This window comes from Rhopalosiphum padi, chromosome 1 (assembly GCF_020882245.1).
Source record: "Rhopalosiphum padi isolate XX-2018 chromosome 1, ASM2088224v1, whole genome shotgun sequence".
In the NCBI taxonomy this organism is placed as follows: Eukaryota; Metazoa; Arthropoda; class Insecta; order Hemiptera; family Aphididae; genus Rhopalosiphum; species Rhopalosiphum padi.
In genome coordinates, this window is record NC_083597.1 from 18,765,481 (window position 1) to 18,782,780 (window position 17,300).

The following is a 17,300-nucleotide window of genomic DNA, read 5'->3' on the forward strand; positions in this document are numbered from 1 at the left end:
GTCAGTAGAGACCTGAAAATGTATTAAAACGGATATGGTTGTTTTTATGCTTAAAGTTACTCTAAAAATTAACATTTTATGAGTATTTTACATAAATAGGTCCAAACTTTATTGATAACAATGACTTTATTGTGTTTTTTTTAAACTAAAAGTTTGAACTCAGATAAAAACCAGCCAGTTTTATAATATATTCGTCGCGATGAATTTTACCTACGAAAAAAATTAAATTTAAAAAAAAACAAATATAAAAATATGTAATATATATAGTCATATATATACCTTTACAAAATATTATGTGATTAAAGTCCGAATTTGTATGCATTTACATATTTGTAATGAGTGTATGCAGTTTGATAGGAGTAAGAAATTTGGGTGATTTGTATACCAGATAATGGGTAGAAAAAAGTTTATTTAGCATATAATGCATATTTATAAATGTTTGCATATTCAAGTATAGTTTATACGATAAAAAAGTAAAAAAGTTTACTAAACCAATTATTTTATTTCAATTTCCTTCGTAGGAACTAGATTATGATGTATGAACTTAAAATTTATTGTTAGAAAATAAATATTATTCTCCATATTATATTTTTGGATAGTTTTCTATAAAATTATACATCGTTTATCGTAACGTGGTAGGTAGTACAGTGTTAGGGCGGGGGCATAATACAGAATGATGATTATATTATAATATGAATAGGAGTACTACTATTATCCTTCAAAAATTGATCTACTAATATTTGCATCAAATTATTTGTTTCGTACTACCCAGAGAAAATGTTATACATAGTGGATAATAAGGCTCAATAATTGAGTCAACATTTTGCTTTACGATACAAATTAGCAAAATTTTTGTTAAATTTTCTGGTTTTTTGTCATTTTTATCATTATTATATTATTTTATAAAAAAAAGTTGGGTTACTAGTCTAAACAAATGCATATTTTTTAAATTTTGGAAAAAAAGTGCAGATTTCTTAATTTTAGATTTTATAAAATATAATGAATAAAATCATTTTACAAACAATCAAATTAATTCAAATTTAACACATCTATTACATCAACTGAATGTACAGCAAAATAATACCGACTTTTTAAAGTAAAATTTGTTGTAGAACCTGTATATTACTTATAAATTAAATTGTTTAATGCACCGTGTATTCATTAATTATTTTTTATAACAGTGTTTAATTAATTATAATTTAACTATTACAATTTATTTTTTATTTTTCTTCAATATATCTTTAATACATTTAATATTCAATATAAATATTTAAATAAATCAACTTGATTTTTATTAAATATAAGGCTTTTATAATATGTTAAAAATTCACAATATAGTATATATATATATGTGATGAAAAAAAAACATTGCAACAATAAATAATAACATGCCAAGAAAAATAATGGTATGTATAAAATATAAATATATAATATATATAAAAAAACAAAAATACAACCATATATAAAAGATTCAAATAATTAATAAAGAATATGAATGATTTCAAAAACTTGACAGTAATACACAAAATTATCAAAAATACAAAAATTAATATAATATTTAAAAAAAAAATAATAAATAATGATGGTTAAACATCTTACATTCATTTTCTGATATGGATTCATTATAGTAATAGAATAATATAAAAGGTTTTATAAATAAATGTTTATAGATATAGCTACATTTGAGAATAAAAATATATATATATATAATAAGAATACGAAATAATTCAAAAAATTTTTTTTTAATAAAAAGTATCTACATTTTAAAATAGACGTAAGATAATAAATCACAATAATATTAATAAAAAAAAAAAAAAAATCCAACAAAATTGTTATAGTTAGGATGTGAAAAAAACTATATGAATAATAACATTAATAACATATATTACGTTTTTGTAAATGGAGTAGTTCATAAAGAAAAAAAAGCAATTTATAAAATTTGTAAGAATGAACATAAAAGTTATAAAAAATAATAAGAGTTCAAATAAATTCAGTTTGATAGTGAAAATTTGGTAAAACATAAGGGTAATATAATATAGTAATACAAAATTATAATTGGAACCGTAAGCAAGACAAATAAATTGAATTAAAAAAAAAAAAAAAACGTATTCAACATAATGCGATGACTCGTCGATATATAATATAATATAATTTATATATCATTAATGATGATAGCGTATCTATCTATTTATATTGATCATTGATCAATGCAATTAACTAGTAACTGTGTACTAATCTAAGTGCGCATCTTAAAAGTTATAGAAAAGGGCGTAATAGGCAAGTGTTTGACCGAAAGTTTAGAGATGTACAGAAACGCGAAGATAATATTCTTTAGGCGTTTTTCCTCATCACTATAATATATATATATATATACATAAAACTAACTTATAAGATAATATATATTATTGAGGTTTACAAACTTCATTATTTATATTGGATTACACGGATTAGCGGAGTAATACTATTCTATTAAATATAATACGCACTAGTCTGTCTTATCTACGTTTATATACAATCACACGCGCACATATATACATAATTTACGAATACGAATACAATCGGTTGTTATATTAGGTATATTACAATATGGTAGTAAGTCTTAGTTTAGAGTTCGGCGGCTACGATGAAGACTTGTTAAACGTCTCTGGAGTAGTTACGTACAATTGTTATCGAATGCGCACATACACATTCCATACTTAACCAAAACGACATTAATACAATATTCGTACAGTGGCTGCAAGCATTGTTGAACAAAAAAACTCTAAGATTACCCAATAATTATAATTTATATATAATTATTGCATCTATAACTTAAAGTTAAATCATTCCAATAAAGCTACACGGGCTTAATTTGTCAGTACAAAAGGATTAATATGATTAATGTTAAAAAAATAACGTTTTGACTGAAAAAAACTAATTAATAAAAATGAATCATATTATGCTAGGAATAAATGTGTAATCATTATCAACGAGTTGGGTTTTTGTTTTCGTACAATTGATGTCAACAACTTTTTTTCCCATACGTACCTTATTATATGATAACTAAATAAATAAATAATTGACTCGATAAATAGATAATAATAATAATTATACACATTTTTATAAATTTAAACTTCGGCGGAATCGATAAATAGATATTATTTACATTAGTTTGTGAAATAAATAGCCGGAAGAATTAATAAATTACAAGGTTTTTTTTTTAAAAGAAACAGAGTGTTTCAGCGGAAACTATACAATCTACAATTGATTTAAAAAATATTTTTAATATTTCCTATTATTAATTATTACTCTTTTCACAGATTATATTAAATCAAAATATATTAAAGAAATTTAAATTAAAATGTTTCGTTCTTTTCATAACAACTTCAACTGCATACCTATTAATATTTTTTAAATTAGTTAGAATATATTACAAAAAATAAAATCATTTAGCTAGCGATCACAATCATTTAAGACTAGCTACAGTAATATTTATATAATTTTATTGGTGTTAAATAATAAAAAAGTTTTAGTGTTACTGTAAGGACATCATAAATCGATATTTATTTAAAGACAAGTCGATCGCAATAGTATTTGTTCACACCATTCGAGTGAACCAAATGTCTACCAACCTGTAAAAATAAATATAATATACAAAAATAGAATCAGCAAAAATTTTGTATGCGGAACGCCGCGTTACATCATACATCAGTGCCACAGAGATATTTTTCAATTGTCAGTTATAACTCGATTTTCATAATATTATAATATAAATATAATTTTAATATACTAAGGGGTTGTAATATTCGTTCTGAACTCCAGAATTATTTTACAGAAAATGCAGGGTTAAATGTTAAAAACAACTATGGGTCGGTCACAGTAGAAACTTCAAGACTAAAATGTATGTAGCACATTAGTTGGAAAAGTTCAAGTACTCCTGATTTATGAAATCCAAACAATGTTGTCAGGAATGAAATTAGACAATTTTTCTCGTAGGCATTTTATATTACTGTTATTTTTAGAACACGTTTAACGGTGAATCGCCAAGTATATTATCACGTTTGCGTGTCTCTTATTGCGGCAGTATGTCCGGCCGCGGGTTCAATGTTTCCCATCGATTTTGTGTCTGCCCGGAGCGGCAGAATCATCGCCTTCAAGACTCAGCAGTGTTCTGATGGATATACCTGGTATTTACTTATATAAATATTGCTCTTATATATATATAACCATATTCTCAAAAGTTTGAAGGTTATGCATTATCGCGGTAGTATAGATTGATGAATTGTGGTTATATAATATTATATACGTACATCGGAAAATGGTAATAAATTTCCAAAAGTAAAAGTCGCTGTACTGTTAAAACAAAACGAAATAAAACAAAAAAATACAACTACATATATAAAAAATGATAAAATGTGACATTTAAAAGTGTACTAGAGGATATGAACATCGAGTGGCATTCATTATCATCTCGCTTCGCTCAGCCATGCGAAAACTCGGCAGTTTTAATTTAATAATATAAATTAATGAAAGACAGTATTCTTTAATTTAAAATAAAAATACTCTGCTGGAATCTGAGTTTACTCGCTGTATACCGTTTGAAAAATTTCTAGTAAAGATATATCTTACAACTGGTTTTTTTTTATGCGTTCAATTATATTATTTTGATTAACTTAGCATTACATTATTTTTAATTTTCAAACTTAAAATTACAAATTATTTTTATTGTTCGATAGTGTACAATGTACATATTGTATATGTAATGTCAACATTCCTAAATCCTGAGTCAAATTATATTTTTTAGAAAGTGACAATTTTCGTCTGTTTTAAAATGTTTTTTTTTATAATTTAAACAAATTTGTAAAATGTAAATGCACTTAACTTAGCCTGTTCGCCTACCACATAAATTAATATATTTCTTTATTGAGATTTACTGAGACCGCTTTTCGGAGAATGATGTTTATGTAATTCAAATCGATAATTAGTACTATATTTTATAATCATTATCTTTTTTTTTTAAGTAGGAATTATATTTATATTTATGTTGTTTTTATTTTCAAAATAATCGTTGGCCTCACCTCAACTTTATGTTCTCCTATCACAACAATGATTACGACAGAATACATATAGTGTTATGATGCTCCCTCTTCTAACAACTTATTATTATAATATATTGTTAATTATTAATCATAAAACGATACAAGTATTATGATAATTTATTATTTTAACGAGCAACGTTAAAGAAATATTTCAACAACGATTCAACATTAAAAAAATCACGTAATAATTTAATAAATAAAACTCGAATGTAAGATTATCAAGATATAGAGCTTAGAATAGATTAAATAAAAATTCGTAGAAGTTTTTTTTCTTCAAATTTACTGAATTCATAATATTGTTATTAAGACACAAAACGCATTATATAAACTATAGTAACTGTACCCAACTGAATTAAACGAAACAAAACTAAAATATTAATAAAAAAATAAATATATATAGTAGTTATTCTTATATTTTACTTTTTAATAAAAAATTTAATTTTTTCCCCTTGAAAATTATGGTTTGTAATATATTTGCCTTATATTAAATTATATAAAAATGTTACACTCGGAAATATTTGTCATTACTTATTTCTACAGTTTTTGAAATTCAATCAATATACAAGTTACAACAGCACAAAGTTGTGGGAAGGCGTATTGAATTTATGGTACATATTGGCATTTTAGTTATGAAAATACGATATATTTGAAAAATTAAATTTTTATTTTATTGATACTCTGGCGATATCACTTATACGTATTCGAGAGTAAATTAAAATTACTCTTGCCGAATATAATTTGGCTTCAGTAAATTACCACTAATAATATACTTTGAAATTATATTAACACATTTACACATGCGTTAAAGTGTAAACAAAATCGCTGAACGATTTTGTGTATTTTGCGTTATTTTATCGTTTACTAACAATTGCTATTTAGCGTTTAAATGATAAAAATAGTGAAACAAATTTTTATTTTAAATTTTAAAGTTCTGTGTAGAATACAGTTAATAATTAAATTTTCTTATTCGTATTTATTAATGTCTCAAAGGATTAAGTGAATAAATATTGTGTATTGTGCATGGTTTATTATAGACAGATAATAAACCATCCTGCAAATTTTGAGGTAATACAAGAAAAAAATGTGATCCAATAAATCTTTATCTCCACAACCGATTATTATACAGAGGGTACCTATACTATTGACTGGAATCAGAAAATTGTACATGGATTATTTAGGGGAATTTAAAAACGTTATTCAAAATCTACAATAAGACAATGTCAAAGACGTTAAAATCGACGAAAATGTATGCTGAACACAAATAATGAATTACATACATTTCAAAAACCATTAATGCACCGTTTGAGTAGAATCACGCTGTAAACATTTTATCATTTCAGTGTGTTGTTTTCAAATAATTACGGCGACGAACGTGTATATCATTCGCTGGCAACAGTTTACTATTACACAAAAACAATTAAGTGCGTCGACAATATTATATTATACGACAACGAAAACGGCCACGACATGATAACAATAATACGATATTATTCTTTTGAGAGTCTAAAAACGGACGCTACGGGCTGTAGGTCGGTCGAGTGCTCCGATGGTTTCCGTCTCTGCGTAACCGGCACGCCGTAATTCTAAGTTTTTCTCGGCAACGGCGCTAATTTACGCGCCGACCCCAGCCCCCCTCCACCCCCGGGACTGTTTGTTCAAAGTATCCCGGCCGGACTCTTTTGTTGCCGCACTCGCGCTCACGCACGGGCTTAGTAGATTATCATCCGTCCACGACCGATCCATATACCATTACACCGTGCACATTATATCATATTATTATATTATTATTATATATATATACGCGTGCGCTCACACGTACCTCGGGGTAAAGGCGTATAATAATAAAAATAGGTACTTTGTCGGGAATGCGACGCGCAGCTGCAGCTGTAACGTTTGACCTCAGATTGATTTTTGGCAGGATCGGCGGAACCCTAAAATAATGACCTTCCGGTGTAATAAACCATCACCGTCCATCGTCCAGATATAATTTTATTAAAATAATATAAACGTATTTTTCGGCGCTATAGAACGATTTTGCCTACCAGCTATACACCGGACAAGGGTGCGTTGTACGGGACATGTTTAAATAGGTTTAACCCGTTACGGCCCCGAGGGATCGCCCTGTAAAGGGCAGTTTCTGCGGCAGAATTTAAAACATAAACCGCTGTGTTACCGTATCACATATGCATGTTGGTGATATGAAAATCTGCGAATGTGCAGGGCTTTCAATGATACGAATTTTAACCGATTTTAACATCTCTGATATTGTTTAAAATTGTAATTTCTATAAGTGAATTAATTTTACAACGATGTGTGTGTGTGTGTGTGTGTAAGCGAACCACAGTGGAAAATGTTATTTTATACTTAACTTTGGGTGATTATATCTAGTAGCAAGTGCATCTAGTCGGTATTAAATAAAAAACTCTCAGTATTTAATAAAATATTCAGGTAAAGATAAAAGTAGGACAATTGACTACCCCCTACTGGACTGTACAGTGGGTCAAGTGGGACACTGTAAAAATGTGTTCAATTTGAATGAGATGATGTATAATTATATATGAATACGAATAACGATCATAAGTGGAGATAATCCATCAGACATCAGCTTCTATCACTAAGTATATTAATTTAGAATGACAACATATTTTTGGATATTGCTATTAAAATGTATTTTATTATTAATACATTACAATAGGTCTGTTTCAATTTATTAAATTCATTATATTGTAAATATTTAATTATAATAATACGCATTACGCAGTATATATATATATATATATATATATATCATATTATATTATTGTTATAAAATGTTAAGTCAATACTACATAACCACATAAAATATTGTTAGTAAGTGGCTAATAGTATTTAATTATTATTATATCTTTTAATAATTATAACTTAAAATAGGTATTTACATAAATAGTTTATATAAATATATAAATAGGTGTCTAAATTGGATAAGTATCTTAAATCCGAATTAGCTACCTATTGAAAATATTATTATAATTATTAAATGCTTTTATTATATTATATTCACCAAAGTAAGAATTCAAACTATTGTAAAAAAAAGTAACTAAAGAGAAAAAACGTAAAGTTATCAATGAATTATGTATATAATTTGTATACAATAATAGCGTGTCATCAGATTATTGATTAAGTATATAAAAAAAATATGAAATTTCATTAAAAGATAGTTAAAAAAATAAATTATTTAGCTTTAGTAAGTTATTCCAATCATTTCTTCAATTAATGCTATTAATGACTTTACTAAACTTAAGAGGACCGTAGAATGAACTAACGAACCAAAATTGATAATTTTCAGAAAAAAAGCTTTACTAAAATCCATTAAAAATTATAGTCTTTACCATAAAAAGTTTATTTTCCTATTGATACAAGTGATTACAGAATATTTTAACATTTTAAAATTTAGATAAAAAAATAAACTGTCAGTTAATAATAAAGGAATGCGTCTTTTTTCGAAATTCTATATAACAGATCCTTAATCATTAAAAACTACGCATATAAGTACATAACTATGACATAAAATACACTTTATATTATTTTATATAAGCAACGATATTTCTAGTACTATTATGTTTTTGATAAAAATTAATTCAACCTATCGTATTACTAACAGTAATACAAAATATTTTTAAAGTAATATAAATATATTAAAAATATACTTAAGAATATAGACTGTCTATCTAATCTATCTGCAGATCGTCTTCGCTCTAAATCGTTGTTGGTGCCTAAGCAATGATTCACTATTAAATTAAAATTTAACACATAGGTACATTATAGTGTCTTACTCAATGACGAAGTACTCTTAAAGTCTACTGTGTACAGCAGAGTGGTTACCTACTTTTCCACATTTTTTTTTTAGATTGTCATCCATCTCATGTACTGTTTCTTTTTTTTCTCAAACCCACATTCTATAGGTTTAAATGTTCTTTGTTGTAAATTTCAGAATTTGTTTAACGGTAATAGAGATTACTAAATTCTTACAGAATAACAACTGCAGTAAGACGATATCAAAAACGTGATAAAATCGATAGAATTTTTTGCGGGCAACTCACCGCGCCAAGTGACTACGATATGAAACTGAACGGTTGCCGCATTATATTATTTTACCGGCTCCTTTGAGTCCCCATGGAGATTAATATTCAAACCGTTACCCTCTCCCGGGGGACCGCTATAATAGATGGTTTTAGGGCATAAAACATCAAAATATTAGACGTTTCATCTATATATACCGTGTAGACAGCCGCGACAAATATTAGTTATACCTAAATATAATTTATGATCTCCCAAACTATAAAATTTAGATATTATATTATGTAACATATAATTATAAATGGTATATTGTAATGCAGTTATTATTATTATTATTACTATTAATTATTATCACATTGAATGTCTTATCTTTAAGACGGTATCTTAATCTGATAAAATAAATATATTATCATAAAAAAAAAACAGAATATACCAAATTCCTCTTATGGTGCATAATATCAGTGATCGGTTCGGTTTTACGCGATATTAGGTCAGAAATTTGGAGGAGGACGGGACCAAAAAGACATTGGGGTTGATGTCGACTCAGATGTCTAACAAACATGTTGCCATTAACTCAGTATTTCTCTTGGTCATCACTGTGCTGGGGTATTTTATGAAATGCACGATCGTCAGAAACGGATGTGCGAGTGCGTCGACTGCTGTTATACGCATTTCCGGCATAACTATTAGCATTTTGTACACCAAGTCCACGAACCACGTGATATCCTCACGCCATTGCTGGTCGCGTTGCCCAATCATGTCAGCGTACAAATTCTGCAAACAGGAAAAGTGTATTTATAATGTATCTTTAAAAAGTATTTATTGTTTTGGGTTACTTTCACAGATTCACAGACATTATGTGTATACATCATTATACGCATTTACGGATTTGAAAAATCGAGACGCACTTAACACTTAATAATATGTAGACAATTATTATTAAACGACACTTATAATAATATTAATATGAATTAGTGACCGGAAATTATAAATTTGTATGTCGACTGCAGCGGTGATGGGTTTCTACGGAGGTTTTATGTGTTTGTTATAATATTGTACATTTCTTGTTGTTTTTCTCTCAAGCATATAAAATAATAAGTGTATGTAAATCATTAGCAACATATTCCTGATAAATGCTACGAAAAAAATGATGGAACGATATTTTATGAAAAAAAAAAACAAAAATATTTACATTAAATAACAATAACAATATGATAAAATGTAATAAGGTATATACAAGCTATGACCGACAATGAATTATTGAACAGTATTGACCTTAGTGATAAGTGACTTTTTTAGTGTTTACTTTAAATTATTTTAAACAACCTGCGAGCTACTTCAAAAACAGTTTCTTAATAAATATTATTACCTTATACTATAATTTAAAAACCAAAAAATGTAAAGAAAATAAATATATCCGTATTTTATTATTATCTGTTCAAAATGCATTTTGTAATTACATTTTTATGATAACAAATTAATTTATTATATTAAGTGATAACATAATACACATCTTATACATACAATAAAAAAACTCGTCTATACAATATTTATTCATAGAACAATATTGCCATTCGATAATTAGTTTTTTTTTTAGACATTTCAGTTTTACGCCATATCATATTATTTATTCAAACTATGAATCATCTTTACCATCAAAAATCGAACATTACGATGATATTATTGTGTTTTTATTTTGGCGGGACCATCAAGTTTCACGCATTTACCCGGCGAAATGCATAAAACAAATATTATTGAACGGAACGTTTAAAAGACCGTATTCCATCATTCTCAATAAAAATAATGTCTCAAATACAATATGCTGTCCTGTGTATTCTTCCGCAATAGCCCAAATTTGAAATGGTTTTTAACGTACAGTTTGTTTTTTTTTTACTTGCAAAAGGGTTCGGATTTTCGCCAATAACAATGCATGCAGTCGCAAATCGTTTCCGTCTCATAAAACTTTTACAATAATAGACCGCAAACAATATAATGATATATACATATATAATCAAACAATTACTCTATATTATACAATAAGCCGTATACCGTTTTTAATAATAGCGCATATAAACGACTGTTTGCTGTACATATTGGAAGATTCACTTTGTCGAAAAAAAAAATCAAATCAAATCCTAAGGCAAAAATCAGTGACAATAATATACTATTATACAAAACAGGTATGCGACGAGGAAAATTTATGAAATTGAAAAAAAACATATTTTATATTCTATGGAAAGAGTATTGAATATCGTTCAGAACACTACGTATCAACAATTTGATTTGATTTTTATAAAAAACAGTTTACAAAGTATATTATTACTCATGGTGTATTATTAACATTGTATACTTTTAATTTACGTTGCGTTATCAGATACTTCGGATACATATAGTTACATATTATATAAAATAATTGTAATAAATTGTGCGCAATATTCCATGGTTTGTAAGATGAATGTAATGGCCACAATTAAATGGAACTATATTAGGTAATTATATGTGATATACACACGCAACACGCACTTCATAATTTATTATCGTCATTTAGTTAAGAAATAGTAAGAATCGTATAATATAAACGACAATAATCAAAAGTTGAATTGAATAATCGTAAACGTGTTTCGATCGGCCTGCTAAAAAGCATAATATACTGCGACGATGGGATAAAAAAAGGTGCAAAGATACAATTGTTTGGTGTTAAACTCCATTTTGTATGAAATATAAAAAAAAAAAAATGATATATATATAATATTAATTATTGTGTTGAATACGTATTTTTTGAAAAACGTATATAACGGATATTATGCATATGGTACGATAAAGACATGGAGGGATTATAAAACTCGATTTTTTAGCGTAATTTTACATATTTATTGTACATTTAAATTTAATATTTCAAACAAAATATATGTATCCAGTCTATCTGGGTACTCGGCAACTGTTAAGATAAGAAAACGCAGTGGCCCGAAAACTATATTATATATTGAAAAAATAATTTAATAATCCCTTGGACTAAGATAGAGAATGAGATTACAATTTTTTTTTAAACGGGTAATAAATAATATTAATAATGTTCACCTGAAATTGAATCCAACCGACAGTTAGTTCGGTTTCCTGGACATCTGTTTGTAAATCCGATACCATGAACTTGGGCACGGGCCGCGTGCGTATAATCATTTTGATCAACAGCTCCTCCTCGGCCACGTCGAACAGCCGTACGCCGGTAACGATTTCCGGCATGATACATCCCAACGCCCACATGTCCAGACCGTGGTCTAGACTTCCTTGGAAGCACACTTCCGGTGCGCGATACGGGATCGCCTGAATCTGTTTGTGGTACATTGTGTGCGCGTTCTTCATGTCGAACGCCCAGCCGAAATCGATGATCTTCACAAGAAAATTGTCACCGGTTCCGGAGCAGAACATTATATTGTCGGGCTTGAGGTCGGCGTGCACGATCCCCAAACACTTTAAGCCCGCCAAACCTTGTAATGCGCACATGAAAGACGAACCGAACATATTCATGTAAATCAAAATAATATAAAATCTGATCGAGGCGTTGTAAGTTTGTATAGATTTTAACGCCAAAATAAAATTAAAACCAGTGTCAACATTTCTTGGTTTATCATCGATGATATTATGTATGTTTAAATAAAATATAAACAACACTGAAATTCTAATACGAAAAGATGAAAATTCAAGGATTTCTCGCATAAGCAACGACCTAGAAAAAATGTATCTCATAACTTTCTTACGAATTAGTTATTATTAAACAAAAATTAAAGTCCTTTTTGTGATTATTATTTTTTAGTTAAAAATAGTACAGCAATTATATTGTATAATTAGTCTTATACAATCATTTAAGCTTAGTATAATACATATAAAATAAAAAACAGACTTTACAATAAATAATAATACAACTAAAAACATATTTTTAAACTTATATTCATATTGTTACACATCCCAAGTTAAATGGCGGCCAAATTGTGTAGATGTATTCTATACGACGTATTAGTTAAGGTTAAGGTATATAGTAATCGTTGAATATTTCAAGACTCAGAGTAATTGTGTACTTATTGAATAACAACAGAATTAATGGTATAATCAAAAGATGATATTTATTATTTTGGACACATTAGTTCTGATTAAAATACTTTAAAGAAGACATTTAAACATTATAAACTAATTGTTTTCTTTTTTTTTTTTTACATCAGCCAATATCTGTGTCAGCAGTCACTGATTGGTATAATATATTATATCGTATTCGTAAAATGTATTGTCATACGGGCAATGTTTGATTTTGTGTAAACTCGGCACTTCTCGGGCGAGATTGATCTTACCCAATTTAAACGTTATCAGTCCAAAAGAATATATAAGAATGGGTCAATCTGAACATTATCCGGGTTAGTTTTTGTCATGACGTTATCCCCGGCTAAAGTACATAATGACGTACTATGTAGTAAAGTGAGAGTATATGCTGGTATATTATATAACAGTGTAAAGTCTGACATTTTACAATGAAATAGGCGTACGATTAGTATATATACACAGGTTAGGTATAACAGATGCCTAAACATACGGTTTGGATCTAGTCGAGATTTATTTTACACTAACAATGTTATAAAGCTGTTCGGAACCGCAGAAAAATCGATACGCGGGTTTATCGGTTACCTATACATTAATACATAAATACAAAAATACTACTAACACTTGTCTCATATTGTTGTAAAATTCGTTATTAAACATAATCTAGGAAAATAACAGTTGGTAACTGATAAAAATATTTATAATCAAAATTCTTAGGTAAGGAAATTTCAAAATAAATAGCATCTATAGTTCTATAATAGTTAGTATTGTAAAGATAGAATTGAAAATTTTATTTTGCTCGTTACAGTGGTACTATATAATAAATTATATAAAAATATAAAATATGTATAAAAGGAAATTGGACATAAGAAAAATAAAGATCGGTCGATATAATGATATAATGATATATATGATATTAAATTAATATTACTCTACACGTTTACACAATGCTTATTATACACTTCGTATTATTACAGAATATATATTTTAGGTAGCATTAAATCAACTTGTTAAAGCTATTTTAATCACATTTTTTAAATTAATTAATTAATTTTCTAATTACTTACCTAATTTAATAAACTAGTTTTTTTGAGATAATTTGAAAATTAAGTTCGTTGTCGCCAATCGATCTAATATGTCTTATCTATGACCCCAACGTTTTCTTTTTTAAAACAACGAGTATGCCAATTATAAAACAAATTTACGACCAATAAATGTTTGTCAATAATTTACATATTTTGAAAATTTGACAATGCTTCTACATAATAGGTCACTTATATTTATTATTATCATTAATAAATCATTATATTTCATTATTCTTACTACAAGACCATATTTATCTAGATGCCACCTCTTAAACAAGAATAATACATCGTATAAAAACATATATTTGTTCAATGGTGCCAAGTTTGATTAAAAAAATAAAAATCAATCGATGTATATAGTTCAATATTTGACACATTGACACACAAAATTGATAAGCAATACTAATAAATAAGTAATAACTCCATTTATCTCTCATTCGAATAACACATTCGGGGATATACTTAGTATCTATTTACTATATTAGTATACCGCGCCTACAATGATAATGTTTACTTGAAAAATACTGTCGATTTGCAATTCACCATAATATCGTTGTGGTTTTCATAGAACTTTGAATTATCATCATAACATATTTTTGTATTTTTTATACTCGATCAATTATTTTAACCCACCTGGTGATGCGACGAAACGCTGGTCACCACGCCAAGTACGCGTATAATGTATTACTCTAAATTTAGACTCGTGTTTATATCGTGTTTTACTTAATATTATTACTGTTTTACGCGTACCTTGTGCGATCTGTCTGACGATCGGTCGACATACAGAAATTGGCAGCGGACCGATGTTATGCAGCACGGCCTGCAGGGTGGTGCCCAGCCTCTCCATGACGAAACATATCTTTCCTGATTTGAGCAGGACCGCGTCTCTCAGCTGAACGAACCGCGCCCGCAATCGGCTGAACTTGAGTCTGTTCAACAAGTCCAACTCCTTGATGTACAGTTTCCGGTCGAACCGTTTACTGGAACACGAGTTGTTCAGCGCCTTGATCACCACCGCGTTGCCCGTGCCCATCACCGACGCGTTGTAGACGCGCGAAAAACGACCGGTGCCGATCATGTTGTGCACCGTGTACGTCGTGGACCGGGACCGGATGATCGTGTTCTGCTGCAGAACGTCATTTTCCGTTATTCCAGTCAATGCCATCTGTAACAATATAATAATTATAAAATATGAATGATGTAGAAATTTAAAAACGCGCTTAAAAAGTGACAGATAACTTCACAAAAAAACATATAGTGTTGGACTTCTAGTTTATAAAAATAAAAAAAATAATTTTTACAAATTGCTATAATATCACGATGAAACTACAAGTTACATAAATCTCTATTTTCCAAATTCTAATTCCTAAGGCCAAAAATTATCTAATGTTTTTGAGATTTAAAGTTTCTAGGTTTATAATTTTTAGAGTTACGTAAATCATACTGTTTATTGACTGTTTGTATTTAAATAGTTTTTTCACGAAGATGATTCATTTGATAAATCACATTTATATAAAGTGCTGACTATAGATACAATATATTTTATGTTTATGTAAAGTATTGGTGACTATCGAATCCCCTCCCCTTCCACCACTATAGTTAGATGAATTTTTTTTTAATAGATTCTGGATATTTTCGGAGGCAATTTGAGTATTTCTAAATTACCTACTCGAATTGCCTACCACTTAGATTATTAATTAATTTTTCAATAGTGTGTGGAATATTGATTACTATTTTATCGATTTTTGTAATGTCTAAAGTTATTATTTTTAAGACACACAGTATTTCCCAAATAGATTAATTTGTCGAATGCAATAATCTTGTTGATCTATCTCTAATAATCAGCTAACGATTATTTTACTATTATATTCAATAACACCAGTCAACTACAAAGTAAGTTTTGTTTGCGCAACCACCTCCATAACTAATAAGTTAAAGTGGGTTGCAATAATATAGAGTACACAAACGTCTATTAACGATTTGTGAACTATTAAGACTCACTAAATAATTTACACAATAACTAAATTTCAATATTTCAATATTTAAAATAACTGGTAAATAAATTTAAATCATAGAAATTTTAAGATACAATATTTTATTTCTGGGCGTAAAATTATTATTTATTAACTTAAATTTTCGACTGAAAAATATTATGATATATTTTTAGCAAATTTATTAATTTAATCTTTTATGATTATGAATTTTATAAAATTATGCATAATTTGTATACATTAACAGTTATGTTGTAAGCCCTCATAATTGTTTTTAATTAAAAAAAATTAAAAATCACAGAAAGCAATTCGTGTGTGCCCAAAATATTTGGATAGCCATTTCTAATAAAAAAAAAAATAATTAATCCCTGACAAAATTAAAAAAAAAAACAGATTGTCATTTATGCAGTATATTTCTCGCTTCACTCGGAAAATATAACGTTAACACTAAATTTGTCTTTTTAACTTGTAAAACATGTCCATATTCGCTCAACTACCCCATTCATATTATAAAATCAATGAAATTCAATAAATATCTACATGGCACTTGTCGAGATTGAATGTTATACGTGCCGTGCCAATTAATGAATGATTAACGAGATTTTTCCGTTTTTATTATTTTAACATTTTATAAAATATATTATATATATATATATATTTATTTTTTTTTATATATACAATTGACATAAATAATTTAACTTCATTGGACAATTAATAATTTTCATACTCATTTGTACTGCGTTTATTATTGGCAATTAGTATAATCAAACGTGTGGAACATTAAGATTTCGCTATAATATAGTGGTTAAAATAGTTTTAAAAATAAGTTGGGTAAATTTTACATTTGTCTGTTTTCTGAAGTATATTTTTTATCTAATTGTAGTAATCTCAAAAACGTTACCATATAAATTTTAACATAGTATAGACAATAAAAATTATACAAGTAGTATAATGTATAATAATATATAAGCTAGATATCAATAATCAACTCATGGTGTATATGT

General features: G+C 27.7%; 2 protein-coding genes across 3 annotated transcripts in view; one reads left to right on the forward strand and one right to left on the reverse strand.

The window, feature by feature from the left end:
- The window catches only part of LOC132918880 (GTPase-activating Rap/Ran-GAP domain-like protein 3), a 327,934-nt gene that overhangs the window by 133,564 nt on the left and 177,070 nt on the right, over positions 1-17,300 (forward strand). The window lies entirely within an intron of this gene.
- On the reverse strand, positions 9,488-15,470 carry LOC132932314 (homeodomain-interacting protein kinase 3-like). The gene is made up of 3 exons (XM_060998629.1): positions 15,056-15,470; positions 12,213-12,619; positions 9,488-9,908 (listed from the first exon to the last, which is right to left on the reverse strand). Exons 1-3 carry the CDS (start codon positions 15,468-15,470, stop codon positions 9,678-9,680), a joined length of 1,053 nt encoding a protein of 350 aa, XP_060854612.1. The 3' UTR covers positions 9,488-9,677.

What these genes read in the sequence shown, in the direction of transcription:
- LOC132932314 (XM_060998629.1), bottom strand. Translation starts at nt 15,470, where the DNA reads ATGGCATTGACTGGAATAACGGAAAATGACGTTCTGCAGCAGAACACG. An exon ending in CGTCAGACAGATCGCACAAG is followed by an intron (nt 12,620 to 15,055) that starts GTACGCGTAAAA and finishes GCGCATTACAAG; the next exon opens with GTTTGGCGGGCTTAAAGTGT. An exon ending in TCGGTTGGATTCAATTTCAG is followed by an intron (nt 9,909 to 12,212) that starts GTGAACATTATT and finishes TCCTGTTTGCAG; the next exon opens with AATTTGTACGCTGACATGAT.